General features: G+C 40.0%; 1 protein-coding gene across 2 annotated transcripts in view; it reads left to right on the top strand.

Moving 5' to 3' along the window:
* MLLT3 (MLLT3 super elongation complex subunit) overlaps nt 1-17,101 on the top strand; it is a 285,903-nt gene that overhangs the window by 201,718 nt on the left and 67,084 nt on the right. For both annotated transcript variants that reach the window (XM_042965146.1, XM_042965147.1), the window contains exon 5: nt 7,331-8,035. In XM_042965146.1, the coding sequence (XP_042821080.1) occupies nt 7,331-8,035 (705 nt within the window). The remainder of the gene's footprint in view (nt 1-7,330; nt 8,036-17,101) is intronic.

Here is a 17,101-nt window from a genome sequence, read left to right as displayed (position 1 = left end):
CTCACCTCGACACTCCATCCTTCTCTAACTTTCCGAAGTTTCTACGGAGAGAATTTAATTTTTCAGATCCAGAGTTTTGTTAGCCTTTTTTTGTGTGTGTTTCAGGAATTCACATGGAGCACTTCACTTCTATTACATATTCCAGATAGTTGATTATCCATTTAGATTTAATTCTGTGTAGAAAGCAAAGTACATTACACTTCTGTCTCCTCTCCACCTTCCCACACATAACAGGTCTCGTTTCTAATTTAGTTACTGTTTGGTTAAAGTCCCTTCTCAAGTCCTTTCCTTACATGGGGCAGTGGGTGATGTGCTCTTTGAATCCTTAAATTTCGGCAAACACTTCTTTCACACCGACCGTGTGTGTAGGATGTTTGGGTTGTGCTGCTTTTTCCCTCAGCAGTCTTGATTTTACTGTTTGTTCTTCCCAGTTCTACTGTCAGAAATGAAAAGTGCCATGTAATTTCATTCCTTTTTAGTTTTAAGTAATTATTCTTTCTGGCAACTTGTAAAGTTTTCTTTCTATTCTTAAAGTTGAGGAATTTTAGTGTGATATTCTTGAGTGTGTCTTTTTTCTCTTACTAGTCCTGCCGGGATCTTGAAGAGCCCTTTGAGGTCGCAATTCAGTCTTTCCTTTTCTTCCATATTCCTTTAACTATTGCCTCTCTCCCATCTCTTCCTTTTCCTCCTTCCAGAGACTCTTCTGGAACTTTTCCTGTGGTTGGTACGTCACTTAGGGCTCCTCAATCTGTTCTTCAGGTTTCTTCTCTTTTCCATTAATGATTTACATCTCTTTGTATCCTTATGCTTTGAGATTTCTTCCAGTTGATCGTTCACGCCACCATTGAAGAGTCTGTCTTCTCCTTTATCTACTGAATTATTCAACTTGGAGGGTTTTGTTTTTAAAGTTTAGTTTAGATAATATTTTAAACCCATAGAAATTATTGTCCGTTCTCGGTATGCCTCTTCTGAAGTAATTGTACCATTTTTGACCTCAGTGTTTCATCTTTGTCCTTCAGAAGATCTGCTAGGTCTGTTCTCTAGGTCTGTTCTCTAGATCTGCTAGGTCCTATTCTCGCCTACTGTAGATATGTTATTTATATGTGTGTTGGGTTTCAGGTTGTTATTAAGAGACCTTATGTTTTTATAATCCTATAACTGATGAGAGGTAGGCATGTTGTGCATTTCATGTGTATGCACCTGGACGACCCTATGCCTGCCTTCTGGCCTCTTTGCATCTCCAGCCTCAGGAGTAGAGGGGACTCTCCCTCCTGTTGAGTGTCTCCTGAACACCTTTGGGGCGGAGGGTGGGGGGGGGGCTGGCAGTCCTTGTGCAGTTTTCTGTGGGAAGTCTTCTGTGTCTTGCTTAGAGCCCAGAGCAGAGCAAGCCCCATATCAGTCCTCTTTCGAGATGCCCATAATCCCATGGCCACATTCTTCAGGCCCCATTCACTGCCAGCTGGTTCCCAGAGCTGACTGGTTCAAGAAGGCAAATGGGTTGGATTTGAGATGAAAGTTGGGGGAGGTGAGTCAAATTTAAGGTCCCCTCTTTCCCCACAATCCTGGATTTTTATACTTGATTCATAGTTTCAGATGGTATTTCACTCCTGTGCCATTTGTTGTGGGTTTTTTAAAAAATTTTTTCTTAAGTTATTTATTTTGAGAGAGACAGAGATAGCACAAGTGGGGGGAGGGGCAGAGAGAGAGAGAGGGAGGAAGGGAGGGAGGGAGGGGGAGAGAGAGAATCCCAAGCAGGTTCTTTACTGTCAGGTTTGACGTGAGGCTTGACCTCAGGAAACCACGAGATCGTGACCTGAGCCGAAACTGAGAGTCAGATGCTGAACTGACTGAGCCACCCAGGTGCCCCCCATTTGTCATGCTTTAGTGGCATTACAGAGAGATTTTTAGTTTGAAACCTACCTTTGAGTGTTTTACCTAGCTTTTCATATGCATAAACTCTTGGACTCTATTATAATTTCCAGGGAGTATCCTTTTCAGATGCACTGTGGACAAATCAACTTTTAAAGGAGAAATTTTTGCGTTGGGATAAATAAAACTCTTCTGAGGGAGTTTATTTGTCTGTATGCAAATTTCACCGAACAAAGATACGAATCTAAACATCTTGTGCAACGCAGAAGCCAGTCGAATTGGGACAGAGACCGAAAATAGGAGCCTAGGTAAAAAGGAGAAACAGGAGCTGGAGAAAGAATCAGCTTTGCATTATCAGCGGTACTAGGAAGAAGACGTGGTGATGATAGCACAGCAATTGAAAGCCACATATAATCAGAAAACCTTATTTTGTCCAGTAGTTAATGCCTTTTCTTTTTTTTTTTTTTAAATTTTTTTTTTTCAACGTTTTTTATTTATTTTTGGGACAGAGAGAGACAGAGCATGAACGGGGGAGGGGCAGAGAGAGAGGGAGACACAGAATCGGAAACAGGCTCCAGGCTCCGAGCCATCAGTCCAGAGCCTGACGCGGGGCTCGAACTCACGGACCGCGAGATCGTGACCTGGCTGAAGTCGGACGCTTAACCGACTGCGCCACCCAGGCGCCCCAGTTAATGCCTTTTCTTAAGCTATCTACTAGAGTTGCTGACAAGTCTATTAGAAGAGATTATGTATTAAAAGGACCGATCCTGTTCCAGAAAATTAAAACAAGGAAGCATTCCGCAGAATCTGAGAGGCTGAAAAACAATATTGTACCCTATATTCATAGGTAGTAAAGTTAGTGCACATATGTACATGTTTGTTTAGATAGTCATTTGCCTTAAATATTTGATATCTGAATTATGCACACTTATTCTCCCTAATATTGATATTCATTTTGTCCTAATGAGCTTCAGGCAAAGAAAATTTGAATCATACGACATGTGTAAACCCCCCATTGAATGGTAATTAGTCTGTTCTGCTTAGCGGCACTTAAGGTTAATAGTTGAGTAAAAATTTTTAAAAAACAGTGACTTGATCTCCGATATGTGTGGGATAGATAGGCTGAGAATCAGTTCAAGCTTTTATTCTGTGTCAGTAACAATTCCTCACTTTGTATCTAAGCCTCGGTTTACATTTATTGCATGTGTGACTAGAGAGTCAGGTGACAATACATCTGACTTTGCCATTTATCACAGATCCAGGACAGAGGAAATGTAGTCTATATAATAGGAACATCCTTTCACCTTTTTTTTTATTTTCTAAATTTTTATTTATCTGGGGTGTTGTTATGGACCGTTTTTCTTTTTACCTCTCAGTTGTCATAATTTAAAGGAAGCTTTTTGTAAAGGGGCAGGAGCGAGAGTAGCTTGCTTCTATGAAGATTTGTTGGGTTGGTGAAAAGCTGGGCATTAAATACCTAGGCCAGTGTGGGAGCAAAAAGTTATAAAATTTCTGGAGTTTTATACTTAAAATCATATGTATGTGATTAAGAAAGGAGTCTAAACTTTCTGTGACACAAGAGTCTGTTCTATACCACTGTGTACTTTGCATTAAGAATTCTAGTTTGTCCCTCAAAAGGGTTTTAGAAATAAATCATGGAAGGAGCCCCGTAGAAGTTTTTTTTTTTTTAATACTGAAATTTACTATTTTTTAATGCTTAATATTAGAAAGTATGTTGGTAGGTAGGGGCACCTGGGTGGCTCAGTCTGTTAAGTGTCTGGCTTTGGCTTAAGTCATAATCTCATGGTTCATGAGTTCGAGCCCTGCATCGGGCTTTTGTGCTGACAGCTTAGAGCCTGGAGCCTGCTTTGGATTCTGTGTCTCCCTCTCTCTCTGCCCCTCTCCTGCTTCTGCTCTCTCTCTTTCAGAAATAAACAAACATTAAAAAAAAAAAAAGAAAGTATGTTGGTAGGTAAAAATCTGTGTGTTTTAAAAAGTCACATTTATAAACCTATGTATAATACTCCATGAAGGTTAAAATATTGAGTAACAATGCTTGGGTGTTCTAGAGCCATAATTAGAATACTGGTTGCAAATTGCCAAAATTCAGTGAGTCAACAAACCAATTAAAAAAAAAACTGAAGGATATTAGATTTCAAATGTTCTTCCTTAATTTAGTTTTCCCATTATACTTTATTTTAATTATTCATAGTATTGCTTAACATGCCAGGAAATGTCTTGTAATAGAATTTATAAAATAATGTAGTTTCAGTAATATGAATACTATCTTTAGCATTCTGCTTGCAAATCTCAGATTGAGATGTTTTGTAAGGAATCATCTAGTTTGATGCATAAAAGCACGTCTTTGCATAGTAACTTTATCCATTTTAGAACTTTGAGACCAAATGCTCACTTGAGAAAAATAAATGGAATGATTGGTATATGTCATTTTGTTGTTGTTAGTGTCAACAAATAAGGAAAAAATTGTAAGAAAAAAATATATAGTCCACTAACATAGAACAGTAATTTTTCATTGTTAGTATTTTTCCTCAAGTTTTTATTTAAATTACAGTTCGTTAACATGCAATGTAATATTAGTTTCAGGTGTAGAATTTAGTGATTCATCGCTTCCATACCACACCTGGTGCTCCTCACAACAGGTGCCCTCCTTTTTTAAAAAAAAAATTTTTTTTTAATCTTTTATTTATTTTTGAGAGACAGAGAGAGACAGAGCATGAGTGGGGGAGGGGCAGAGAGAGGGGGAGACACAGAATCCGAAACAGGCTCCAGACTGTGAGCTGTCAGCACAGAGCCCGATGTGGGGCTCAAACTCACGAAACATGAGATTATGACCTAAGCCAAAGTCGAACGTTTAACCGACTGAGCCACCCAGACTCCCCCAGGTGCCCTCCTTAATACCCCCCATCTACCTCCCTTCTGGTAACCATCAGTTTGTTCTTTATAGTTAAGAGTTTGTTTCTTGGTTTGTCTCTCTTCCCCCCCCCCACCCTTATATTCATTTGTTTTGTTTCTTAAATTCCACGTATGAGTGAAATCATACGATATTTGTCTTTCTCTGACTTATTTTGTTTAGCGCTATATTCTCTAGCTCCGTCCTCATTGTCACAAATGACAAGATTTCATTCTTTTTTTATGGCTGAGTAATATTCAATTGTGTGTGTATATATACACAGCACATCTTCTTTATCCATTCATCAGCTGGTGAACATTGGGGCTCTTTCCATAGTTTGGCTATTGTTGATAATGCTGCTGTAAACATCGGAGTGCATGAGTCCCTTCGAATCTGTATTTTTATATCCTTTGGGCAGATACCTAGTAGTGCAATTGCTGGATCATAGGGTAGTTCTATTTTTACTTTTTTGAGGAACCTCCATACTGTTCTCCACCGTGGCTGCACCAGTTTGCATTCCCACCAACAGTGCATGAGGGTTCTCCTTTCTCGACATCCTTGCCAACTTGTTGTTTCCTGTGCTATTAATTTCAGCCATTCTGACAGGTGTGAGGTGATACCTCATTGTAGTTTTGATTTGCATTTCCCTGAAGATGAGTGGTGTTGACCATCTTTTCATGTGTCTACTGGCCATTTGTATGTCTATTCATGTCTTCTACCTATTTTTTAACTGAATTATTATTTTTTTGGGGGGGTGTTGAGTTTTATAAGTTCTTCATAGATTTTGGACACTAACCCTTAATCACACATGTCATTTGCAAATATCTTCTCCCATTTCACAGTTTACCTTTTAGTTTTGTTGATCATTTCCTTTATAGTGACTATTACTTTCTTTTTTTAAATATTTTTATTAATGTTTATTTATTTATTTTTGAGAGACAGAGAGAGAGACAGTGAACAGGGGAGGGGGAGAGAGGGGGGTCAGGGAGAGAGAATCCCCAGCAGGCTCCACGCTGTCAGCACAGAGCCTGATGTGAGGCTCAAACCCCTAAACCATGAGATTGTGACCTGAGCCGAAATCAAGAGTCAGAGGCTTAACCAACTCAGCCACCCAAGCACCCCGAGTATTACTTTATGATAGTTATTCATATACATGCTTTTCTCTTTTCTTCTTACGTAGACCCTATAGGTAGATTGACTGTTTTAGTGAAAAGCATAGCCCCTGCCCAACTGTCTTTTCAGTTCTGCTAGATATTTAAGGGACACAGGATTGATGTACAGATCATTGACTTTGAGTGAGTTAGAGGTGCAGCAGAACAAGCAAGCCTTGAGATGTAAATTCCGGTTGAAAATTTGGACATGTATTTGCCATTAGTTCCATTAGAAGGTGGAAGTAAGTAAGAAAGAGCTTTTCTTTTATCGTATTGGTGTAGATTTTTACAAGTCCAGGATCTACTTCTGTGTCCTAGTCTTACTATTAATGGTAGAGGGTCACAAATGTGTTAAGTATGAATTTAAATTTTGTTCCTAAATAGAAAGGTTCTGTGTAGGTCATATATACTGAGGTACTTATATCAGTGAAAAAATAAGCAGCACATGTAAAATAGAACAGGCAGTGGTGAACTCTTTCCTCGTGATTGCACGATAGTAACTGGCTAAAGACTTTTCAGTCCATTTGATGACTATTTGGTGACATGTTTGTTCTGTTGGATTTCTCTTTTCTTTGCTAGTGGATGGGAGACACTTCCTAATGAAATGACACTCCCATGAAATTTGGGCAGCAAAAAAAAAAAAATTGTTTTTTATCTCAAATTGAGAATTCTTTTCTTTCTTGTTTGGGTCTTGTGATTCTTGTTATTAAAAAGCCATTTAAGATTTAATATTATCTGGCCTCACCATGCGACACTGGGCTATTTTTTCTGCCTTGTCCTCGATCTTTGCCGTAGCTGGATGCTGTTCCCCAAATACAATTTCATCCCTCCTTGTCGTGCTTCACTCTAGTCGCTGGTCTCCCAAGTCCTTTCTCATTCTTCCCTTCCTAGTAATGCCTTGCTTATTCTTGAGGATCTAATTCAGGCGTTACTTCTCTATAGATTTCTGAACGATTCTTCTCCCACACCCCCAACAGAACCAACGGCCGCCTTCCTTTTGTGGTCATAGCGCATCGTTGGTGGCTCTTGGAACAGCCATGACTCCTAGATACGTCGCAGTTCCTAAGAGTCGGGGCCATGTGCCGTCCTTCCTTGTGTCTCCTAGAACAGGCGTTCCGCGAACATTTGTCCAACCGAAATGTTTAGAACGCCATGCTTCTCGTGATTAGGAGAGCAGCTGGCCTCGTTAAACCCCTTGATCACAGTGGCCCTCGTTCCCTGTGTTCCTCACACACCCTGTCCCCACCTGTTGCACTGTGCTGATTGGTGTCTAAGAAAATGCATTCGAGAGCGATCAAAGAAGGATCCTTGTATGTGGATGCAACGCGCGGGGGAGCCGGCTGGCGACCCCGCGTTGCTCCGGAGCTCTGAGTTGCGTTCTCTTGTCCCCTTTCTGCAGGACCCGAACAGGAGCATTCATACCAGCAGCAGCAGCAGCAGCAGCTGTAGCAGCAGCAGCAGCAGCAGCAGTAGCAGCAGCAGCAGCAGCTGTAGCAGCAGCAGCAGCAGCAGCAGCAGCAGCAGTAGCAGCAGCAGCAGCAGCAGCACCAGTTTTTCAAAGCCTCACAAGTTAATGAAGGAGCACAAGGAAAAACCTTCTAAAGACTCCAGAGAACATAAAAGTGCCTTCAAAGAACCTTCCAGGGATCACAACAAATCTTCCAAAGAATCCTCTAAGAAACCCAAAGAAAATAAACCACTGAAAGAAGAAAAAATAGTTCCTAAGATGGCCTTCAAGGAACCGAAACCCATGTCAAAAGAGCCAAAACCAGACAGTAACTTACTCACGATCACCAGTGGGCAGCAAGACAAGAAGGCTCCTAGCAAAAGGCCCCCCATTGCAGATTCCGAAGAACTCTCAGCCAAAAAAAGGAAAAAGAGTAGCTCAGAGGCTTTATTTAAAAGTTTTTCTAGCGCGCCACCGCTGATACTCACTTGTTCTGCTGACAAAAAACAGATAAAAGATAAATCTCATGTCAAGATGGGAAAGGTCAAAATCGAAAGTGAGACCTCAGAGAAGAAGAAATCGACTCTGCCACCATTTGATGATATCGTGGATCCCAACGATTCCGACGTGGAGGAGAACATGTCCTCCAAATCTGACGTGAGTAGTCTTGTTGGTTTCCCTCCTTTCCCATGTTAGCCTTCAGATCTTACTTCAGATGGCTGTAGGATAAAGGATGAGGGAAGAAACTGACAGCCGAACCGTGAAATGGTAGCATGGATGGGCCTAGAGATGAATTTCCTTAACTAATGGAAAGAAGGAAATGAAATCATTAAAGAATCGGCAGACATTTGGACTGTGATGGGAATTGTTAAAGGAAAGATACGTTCCGTAGTGTAATAATGGGCTGTGTTGAATAGCAGCAGGAAAATTGAGATGCTCCTTGGCACTTAGTTACTGTGCTTTTCGACGATTGCTGATTTAGGAAAGTGAGAAGAATGCGATAAAACTTGAATATATGAGAAAATAAGTTTAAAAGACAAATTTAGAAAATATTGGGGTGCAGCTATAACGTTGATCTTTTTGATCAATGCTATGAAGTAATTTGTTTACAGAGATGAGAAGCTGGTATAGTATTTTTAAGAAGTTTTCTGGAGGCAAAATCGATATAACTATATACCGTATAGATTTAAAATGTATAATTTGGTAAAATTTGACACATATTTGTGCTTGTGAAAGCCGGTGGTGGTATTTTGAAAAAGAGCCACTTAATTTTTTTTTTTTTTTTCTTCCTTTGGGGCCATGGTCAGGGTATGTGATCTTTGTTTTTGCTGACGGGTGGGATTAACTTTTGTGGATGCCTAAAAGACCATCTGACCATTTCACGTCCCTCCAAAATGTTACCTGATGTTGAGATTTAAACTTACAATTGCAGATTTCTCAGAGTTGGAAGGGGGTTTCACACTATTCTAACTTCTCGCCAGTATAAGAAATCTTATGCTTCCAGTGACAGAACTATTAGTATTTGAAATAGTATTCCATTCCAGTTCTAGAGAATGAATGTTATTTACTTTGAAGTCAAATTCCCTTTTTTTTTTTTTTTTAAACAATCTTTAGCCCTTTTAAGTTACTTATTAGTCCTGACCAGTCCAAATAATCTCCTTACTTTGGCTTGTCAGTATTTCTAGACAATGGTCAAGGAAGATGTCTGGCTAAAAATTGCTGGCAATTTGAGACTATTTCTCTTTCTGTCCCACGGGTTCACCATACACATGTTCCTGATTCGAGTGCTGGCGGAGGTGGAGGGACTTCGTAGCAGATTCTGTCTTCTGCATTTGCGCTGGGTAGAAGGGCAGCCGGGGTGACAACGTGGAGTCACAACCGATCTCCTGTTGTCCAGAGACTACTTCCTTCCCCACAACCCTCCATGGCTAATCTTGAAATTGTAATAGAAGATCAAATTAGGAGCACAGTAGCATATAAAATACAAGAGATTGGGGTAATTTGTTCTAGTTTGGTAAATGTTTTATAGCAATAGTTTATTGAACCAATGAGAACTAATGGGTTTGTGCCAACACGTCAAGCATTTATTTTTCCTCTTGTGCTTTTTACTTAGGGTTCTCTTTTTTTTTTTTTTTAAGTTTATTCATTTATTTTGAAAGAGAGACAGCACAAGCAGGGGAGGGGCAGAAAGAGAGGGAGAGTGAGAGAATCCCAAGCAGGCTCCGAGCTGCCAGTGCAGAGCCTAGACACAGGGCTTGAACCCATGAAACTGTGAGATCGTGACCTGAGCCAAAACCAAAAGTCCAGCACTCAACCGACTGAGCCACCCAGGTGGACTTAGGCTCCTCTTAATACAAAACTTGTTCTCAGTTAGGTGTTACTTGGAAAGTTTTTTTGTATGTTTGACTTCTATTTCAAATCACCCTAAGATGTCCATTGATCCTCTTGGGGTGTGATTAGTCTATCAAGATTGTCAGGTTTAGCCACTTAGTCTTTCCGTATTCTGACGTGTTGTGACTCTTCTCAAACGGAGGTTTTCCAGTTGTGGCTTAGGATTCAGTGGTGAGCCACGAAACCATTTTAGCATGTCGTCACCAGTGTTTACAAAAAATCAGAATACGTTGTAATCAGCATGGGTGAGTAATGGTTTGTAAAAATTCTATTTCATAGGCTGTGTGTGTTTCTTATAGTAGGTTATGGTCAGAAAGGCATCTTTCTTGAACGTTAGCTGATTAAACGACATTCCTAAAGCAAACCTCTTTCTACATGAAATTGTCCCAGATGATCATCGTCCTTAGATAACTCTGTGCATTTTTGTTTTTATTTGTCTCTTGCTCCCTCCCTTTTCTATATGATTTATAAGATATGACTTTTCTTTTCATAAACTTCATGTTCAACTTGGTGTATTAATCCTAAGCCGTAATTTTAAAAATCTTTTGGAGTAAAGAGTTAGAATCTTAATTCCTTACAGTAGGGAGCAAATTTTCACAACAATTCATGACATAGGAGAATCACATATCCAGTAATTGTTATAGGAGTTTTTGTAACTGGTTCTGCACATCATTATAGAGAAAGTCTCTAAAGGCTTTTGGATATTATTTGGGTATAAAACCCAACAGATACCCTTTCTTTATCAGTTTTCTGGTAGTAGTGCTTTTACTGTTGCTGTTGTTGGTTTGATTCTCTAAATGCAGGTGGTGGAGCCGAGGAAAATTGATGTAAGTCGTTCCAAATAAGCCATGACTCAAAAGACCTTTCTGTGAACAAAGAAGATAAGGGGAGGGTGGTGGAGGGAGGGAGGGGAAGGGAGGTGCTAAAGTTCCCTGTATGCAATAGTAGAGATCACCTTTGTCTGGCCTTCTTCCTACCTGGTGTTCCCACTGTGGGCAAGACAGAAGGAGTGGGAGACAATTGTAATGGAGAGCAGTGAGGAGCCCAGATTTTCCCTTGGCCAGTAACAGATTTGATAGCTTGGGACAGGCCCAACTTCAGTGGGCATACTGTAATATCCTGGTGGTGAGTATGTCTGTATCCGAGTAAGTGTGGTAAGATGATCTGATCTAACATCCTTTCCAGCTTTATTATTTGAATATGAACCAGATTTGTGTTCATTTATGGCAGATAGGGTCGTGGGTAATTTTAGGCACAATGGGCAGAGATCATGGTCTTTGAAACAGAAGAAAGAGACAAAAAAATTGGAAGAGTATGAAGAATTAGGAAGGGCTGGGAAGAAAAGATTATTTACCTGGTAAGCTTGTAAACATCTTACCTGGGTACAGGTTAGTTACAGTAAAAGGAAGAACTTAAAAAATCTTTTTAAAATATTTTATTTATTTTTGAGAAAGAGGGAGACAGAGTGTGAGCAGGGGAACGGCAGGGAGAGAAGAGACACAGAATCTGAAGCAGGCTCCAGGCTCTGAGCTGTCAGCACAGAGCCCGATGTAGGGCTCAAACCCATGAACTGTGAGATCATGACCTGGGCCAAAGTCACATGCTTAACTGACTGAGCCACCAAGGCGCCCCTAAAAGGAAGAACTTTTTAAAGAAGCTTTTCCATAACTAAGTTAGATTCAGGTTTTATATAAAAATAAAATCAGTGCTATTACTGATTACTGGAAGCTTACTTAGATTGTTGATTCATATGGTTCCTCTTGGTTAAGATTTTTATATACTTCGCGTAGAAAAGTAGAAGTACATCCATGCTTTGTATTCCTACAGGTCGTTTTTGAAGGATCACTTATTTGTTAATAAGTGGTTAGGCAGGCCAGGTAGGTAGGTAGTCAAGTAAGCAAATAATTAGGAGTTTGTAGTGTGGTGACAGACAGGCTGTGGTTTGAAGCCCAGCTCCTCCCGTGATCTTAAGCAAATGTTTTAACCTTCTGTATTTTAGTTAATTCTCTTGTAAGGTGGAGATCGTGATAGTATTTAGTATGTAGGATTGTTGTGAAAACGGTAAAGCACCTATGAGCACATTAACCAAAAAATACTAGTTAACTATGATATGTATGATGTAGCTTCTGGCAACCTTTATAACATACAGCTTTGAAAGAGATTTTTTGATATTCAGAAATACTGTAGAACTCTAGTGTCCTTGTTCAAGAGTTGGGTTATATGTTTTAAAGGGGCAAAAATACTAGGTCATGTTGCTCTGAAATTTGTTTTGAGAAGGTATATGTCCTTGATATTGGTACGCATTTGTTACACGGTGACTGGAAAATTAGAGGACTTTAAATCAAAGCTTTAAATCAAAAGTTAAGCCAAAAAGTGTCCCAGGATCTTTGAGCTTTTTACTTCAAATAGGTAAAGGACAAGGACATACCTAGCACTGTATTAGGTAGGCTCTTGCTTGTTTGTTTTATTGCTGCTACTATTAAAGGAAGACGTCCTAAGAAATGACTTCTCTGTGGATTGTTATTAATGTTACACAGAGTCATTTTTAAATACATTTTGCAATTCCTGAAATGTTTGTTCTTTTCTAAAGAAATTTAATATGGTCACATGAAAATCCATTGGTGATTTTTCCCGACAGAATTAAAGAGTTGCAGGGAGACAGAGGGAGTGGTTTATAGCGGGTGAACATTTAGCAAATACAGGAAACATGGTAAGAGCGTGTTTTTGCTATATACATAAATGTTAGCATTAAGAATATTTTACCTTCAAGGACCTCCGTATTTCCCGTTAGAGTAAGGCTATTCTTGGTTTAGGAAATTATCACCTTGTGGTCATGATGGTCATTTATGGAAAGTAACCTTACTAGTGATTGACATGTGCTAGCAGCTAGAAGGGTGAAGGTCTGTATCCTTGTCAACTTAAAGTTTATAATTGTGGTTTACATGAACTTGTTTACAGTTTAATTGACAATTAAAAAGAGCCCAACTATCTATCACGCCTCCTGTATTTCCGTAGGTTTTGTGTTTCATTTAATTCAGCTTCCGAAGAGAAATCTATTGGGTTGATCATGTTTTGTGATATGGGGAAGTTTGGTATTCATAGCAGAGAAGAAGGGGGACAGAGTAAAATAAAACTGAAATAAGTATTTGTAATCAGATGTGGTTTTGGTAGTAATTTCCTTATCATTGCCGTTGCTTTTGCCTTGTTCTGTAGAGATTTAATTGTGATTTAAAAGTGCAGATGTGAAAAGTTTTAACTGTCTTTCCTTGAAAATGGGCAGGGTGCATTTGGGGAAAATGTTACACACTTCAACCTGCCATGTGAGGAATGAGATTATAATCCTGTCCTTTGATACTTTGGTTTTACCAACGTTGTTTTCTTGGTTAAAATCTTCTTGAGGGAAAGAGATGAAATCTCTTCTAATAGCATTTTACCAGTGGTGGTTCAGATACAGGATAAAGAATTCAAACCACCTTAGCAGAAATTTCTTTTGAAAAGAAAAAAAGGAAGAAGGAAAAAGAAACTTCCCCTCTTTTGTTGTGCCTCATTTCCTCCCACCCCACCCTGTTCCTTGCCCTGCTTAAACTGTCTGGAGCTGGCAGTAAACGTCCTGTTGTTGAAGCATTGGCCTTAGGTTTTTATGTGATGGAAGGTTGTGGCAGTCAGAGAAGAAGGTCTTTATTGTGTTTTCAAAGTGGCTTTTTAATGACTTGTAATTCCAGCACATGCAAGAGCTGTAAAGTCTGTAAGCATAGTGAGTGAGCAGCTGGAGAGGCCATTCATTAAAGGGCAGCCCTGCCTCGGGGGGGGGGGGGGGGGGGGGGGGCGGGGGGGGGGCTCTTGTTCTGGACTCCTGTTCTCTGCATTTTATAACTGGAGGTAAACATACCTGAAGGGTTGCAATCCTTCCTCTGATAGATTCAGCTCAGTGTGGAACTTTGATTAAAACAATAGGAAGAAAGTTAACTTTGTTGAGTGCATGGAGATATTTCACCTGCCCTTGTTTTCAGCTGCTTTTTTGCTTGTTTTCTATGTCACATGTGAACGGGTAGAGGAGTGGGTATGGTCCAGCGAATCAGCTATTTCATTTACTCAGCCACATTCCTGACTTAGTCCAAAAAAGGATTTGGAGTAGTCAAAAGGGAGATTTTTACCTTAAAAGAGAGTTAGGGGCTTCTTCTCTTCCTTGTTTGGGTATCATACTAAGCCTAAATTGTTCCACAATTTTTAAACTAAATAATTTGTTAGAAGCCCTTAGGTAGCCGAGGGCCTTGAGCAGATAGGGGATTCTATCATTGCAGAGTTGTTGTTACCCATAACTGCCAAAACTCAGCATTTTTACTTGTATTGAATTGTACGTCTCAAAAATTCCATGAGCCTCCTTCAAGAGAGCTGCATTGCCTCTTCAGTGCACTATTGTTTCTCACTCTGGGGCCCATGATCTTTACCTAATTGTCTCATCTGTCATCTTTAGACACAAAATCAAAGATGTGATCCAACATGGTCTTTGCATGGCCAGCTTTACCATACCATTGGGATGCCTGTAGTTGAACATTCCTTGAGGGCTTTCTATGTGCTCATCCCCCGTCTAAGCACTTGACTTGTTTTAACTCATTTAATCCTGAAAACAACTTTAGGAAGTAGGTAGTATTATTATCCCCGTTTTATAGATGGGGAAACTGAGGGTGAAAGAGCTTTGGCCACAGTTGCCATGTGGTGGAGCCAGGATTTGATCCCACTTGGTAGGAGCTCACTCGAGGGGTTTCAGAGCGAAGCAGATCTTTTTTTCCCATGGATTCCTATTACATACGCAGAGATATGCTTCATGACATTGGCGTCAGTGCTGTGAAAGCCTTTGGTATAATGTTCTTGTTCCATTTATGAATCATGTTTCTTTGACCTACCTATTGATTTGGACTTTTACCAACAGTCTTCAGGAAGTGATAGCTTGTCCTTAGCGCTGGATTTGGCATACACAGGGAGGGAAGAGCTGTAAACCGTCCAGGGATCTCTGACTTCTTACACACGCTTGCTTCAAATACAACAGACTCCCGTGGTTCTGGATTTCACATTATTATATGATCACTATTTCCCTGCCCCCAGAATTTTCCCACTTGCTTTTGCGAGGGATTTATGTTTAACAGAGCTGAGCTGCAATATCAAGCTTTCCCAGAAGGTGCCACCAAATAACAAATGGTGTCCTACAGTTCGAAGATCACTTCCCTTTGAATCTTGTAGTTGTGTTCGGTAATTTCATTTTCTAGTGTCTCTAAGTCCTTCAAAATGTAGGTTGCGCTTTCTTTGAATTAGGAGACAAGATAATACAACAGCATAGGTAGAGGATGGTTTTCTTTTGGAGTCTATGTAATTATTTAGAAAAGTCTGAGAAATTGTTCTCAGTGGGTAACGATTTATGACTGGAAACTTTCAAGGCAGTGTCAAGGTCCTCAAAGAAAAATCACCCGTAGGAGGCTACTTTAGGTCACTAAAGGTGACGGCACAGTGAGATGTTCCCAGATAAAGTCAAAGATCCTTCTATTAGGAGAAAATGGAACAGCATTACTAAAGTGTTTGGAGACAACAAACTGCCTTTGAATTCTGAGGATACAGAGGATAGGGATGTGGGGGCGCTGGAATAGGGAGAAATATTCAGAATTGTTGACACAGAGAAAAGGAATTTCCTTGCTTTTCTTGGTCATGGGAGAAAATGTACGTATGGGGTCCTCAGATGTGATGTGATACTATTTATTTAACCATTTTTAAAAATGTTTTACTTATTTTTGAGAGAGTGCGAGTGGGGCAGGGGCAGAGTGAGAGGGAGACAGAGGATCCGAAGCAGGCTCCACGCTGACAGCAGCAAGCCCGTCACGGGGCTTGAACCCACAAACCGTGAAATCATGACCCCAGCCAATGTCAAGAGTCCAACGCTCAACTGACTGAGCTGCCCAGGCACCCCTGTATAACCATTTTTTTAATTCAAGTGTAATTAACATACCATGTTATATTAGTTTCAAGTGTACAACAGAGGGCTTCAACAATTGTGTACATCAGTCCTTATCGTGGTAAATTTACTCTTAATCCTCCTCGCGAATTTCACCCCATGCCCCCCCCCCCGCCTCCCCTCTGGCAACCACCAGTTTGTTCTCTGTATTTAAGAGCCCGCTTTTTTTGTTTCTCTTTTTTTCCTTTGTTCATTTGTTTCCTAAATTCCACATATGGGTGAAATCATACGGTATTTGTCTTTCTCTGACAGATTTATTTCACTTAAGCATAATACCCTCTAGAGCCATCCATGTTGTTGCAAATGACAAGGTGTCGTTCTTTTTTATGACTGATTAATATTCCACTCTGTACACACACCACATCTTCTTTAACCATTTGTTGATGGACCCTGGGCTGCTTCCGTATCGTGGCTATTTTAAATAATGCTGCAGTAAACAGAGGGGTGCAGATAGCTTTTTTAGATTAGTGTTTTCATTTTCTTTGGGTAAATGTCCAGTAGCAGAGTTATTGGGTCATAGGGTAGTTCTGCTTTTAACTTTTTGAGGCACCTCCGTACTGTTTTCCACAGTGGCTGCACCAGTTTGCATTCGACCAACAGTGCACAAGCGTTCCTTTTTCTCCACATCCTTGTTAACACTTGTTTCTTACGCTTTTGATATTAGCCATTCTTGCAGGAGTGGGGTGATATTGCATTGCGGTTGTGATTTGCATTGTTTGGATGGTTAGTGATGTTGAGCATCTTTTCATGTGTCTGTTGGTGATCTGGATGTCGTCTTTGGAGAAATGACTATTCAGGTCCTCTGCCAATTTTTTAATTGGACTATTTGGGGTCTTTTGGTGTTGGGTTGTGTAAGTTCTTTACATGTTTTAGATATTAAGTCCTTATTGGATATATCATTTACAAATATCTTCTGTCATTCAGTAGGCTGCCTTTTTGTTTTGTTGATGGTTTTTTTCCCTGTGTAGAAGCTTCTTATTTTGCTGTAGCCTCAATAGTTTAATATTGCTTTTGTTTCTCTTGCCAGAGGAAACGTATCTAGAAAAATGTTTCTGCCGCTGATGTCAAAGAAACTACTGCCCATGTTTCCTTCTAGAAATTTTATGGTTTTAGGTCTCACATTTAGATCCTTAATCCATGTTGAGTTTATTTTTGTGTATGGTATAAGAAAAGGGCCCAGTTTTATTCTTCTGCATTTAGCTATTCAGTTTTCCCAACACCATTTCCCATTGCATATTCTTGCCTCCTTTGTCATAGATTAATTGACCATAGAAGTGTGGGTTTATTTCTGGGTTTTCTGTTCTGTTCCATTGATCTATGTATCTATTTTG

Source organism: Panthera tigris, chromosome D4 (genome assembly GCF_018350195.1).
Source record: "Panthera tigris isolate Pti1 chromosome D4, P.tigris_Pti1_mat1.1, whole genome shotgun sequence".
Taxonomy (NCBI): domain Eukaryota; kingdom Metazoa; phylum Chordata; class Mammalia; order Carnivora; family Felidae; genus Panthera; species Panthera tigris.
Note: the sequence above shows the minus strand (reverse complement) of the source record. Positions and strands in the feature narration are given on the sequence as shown.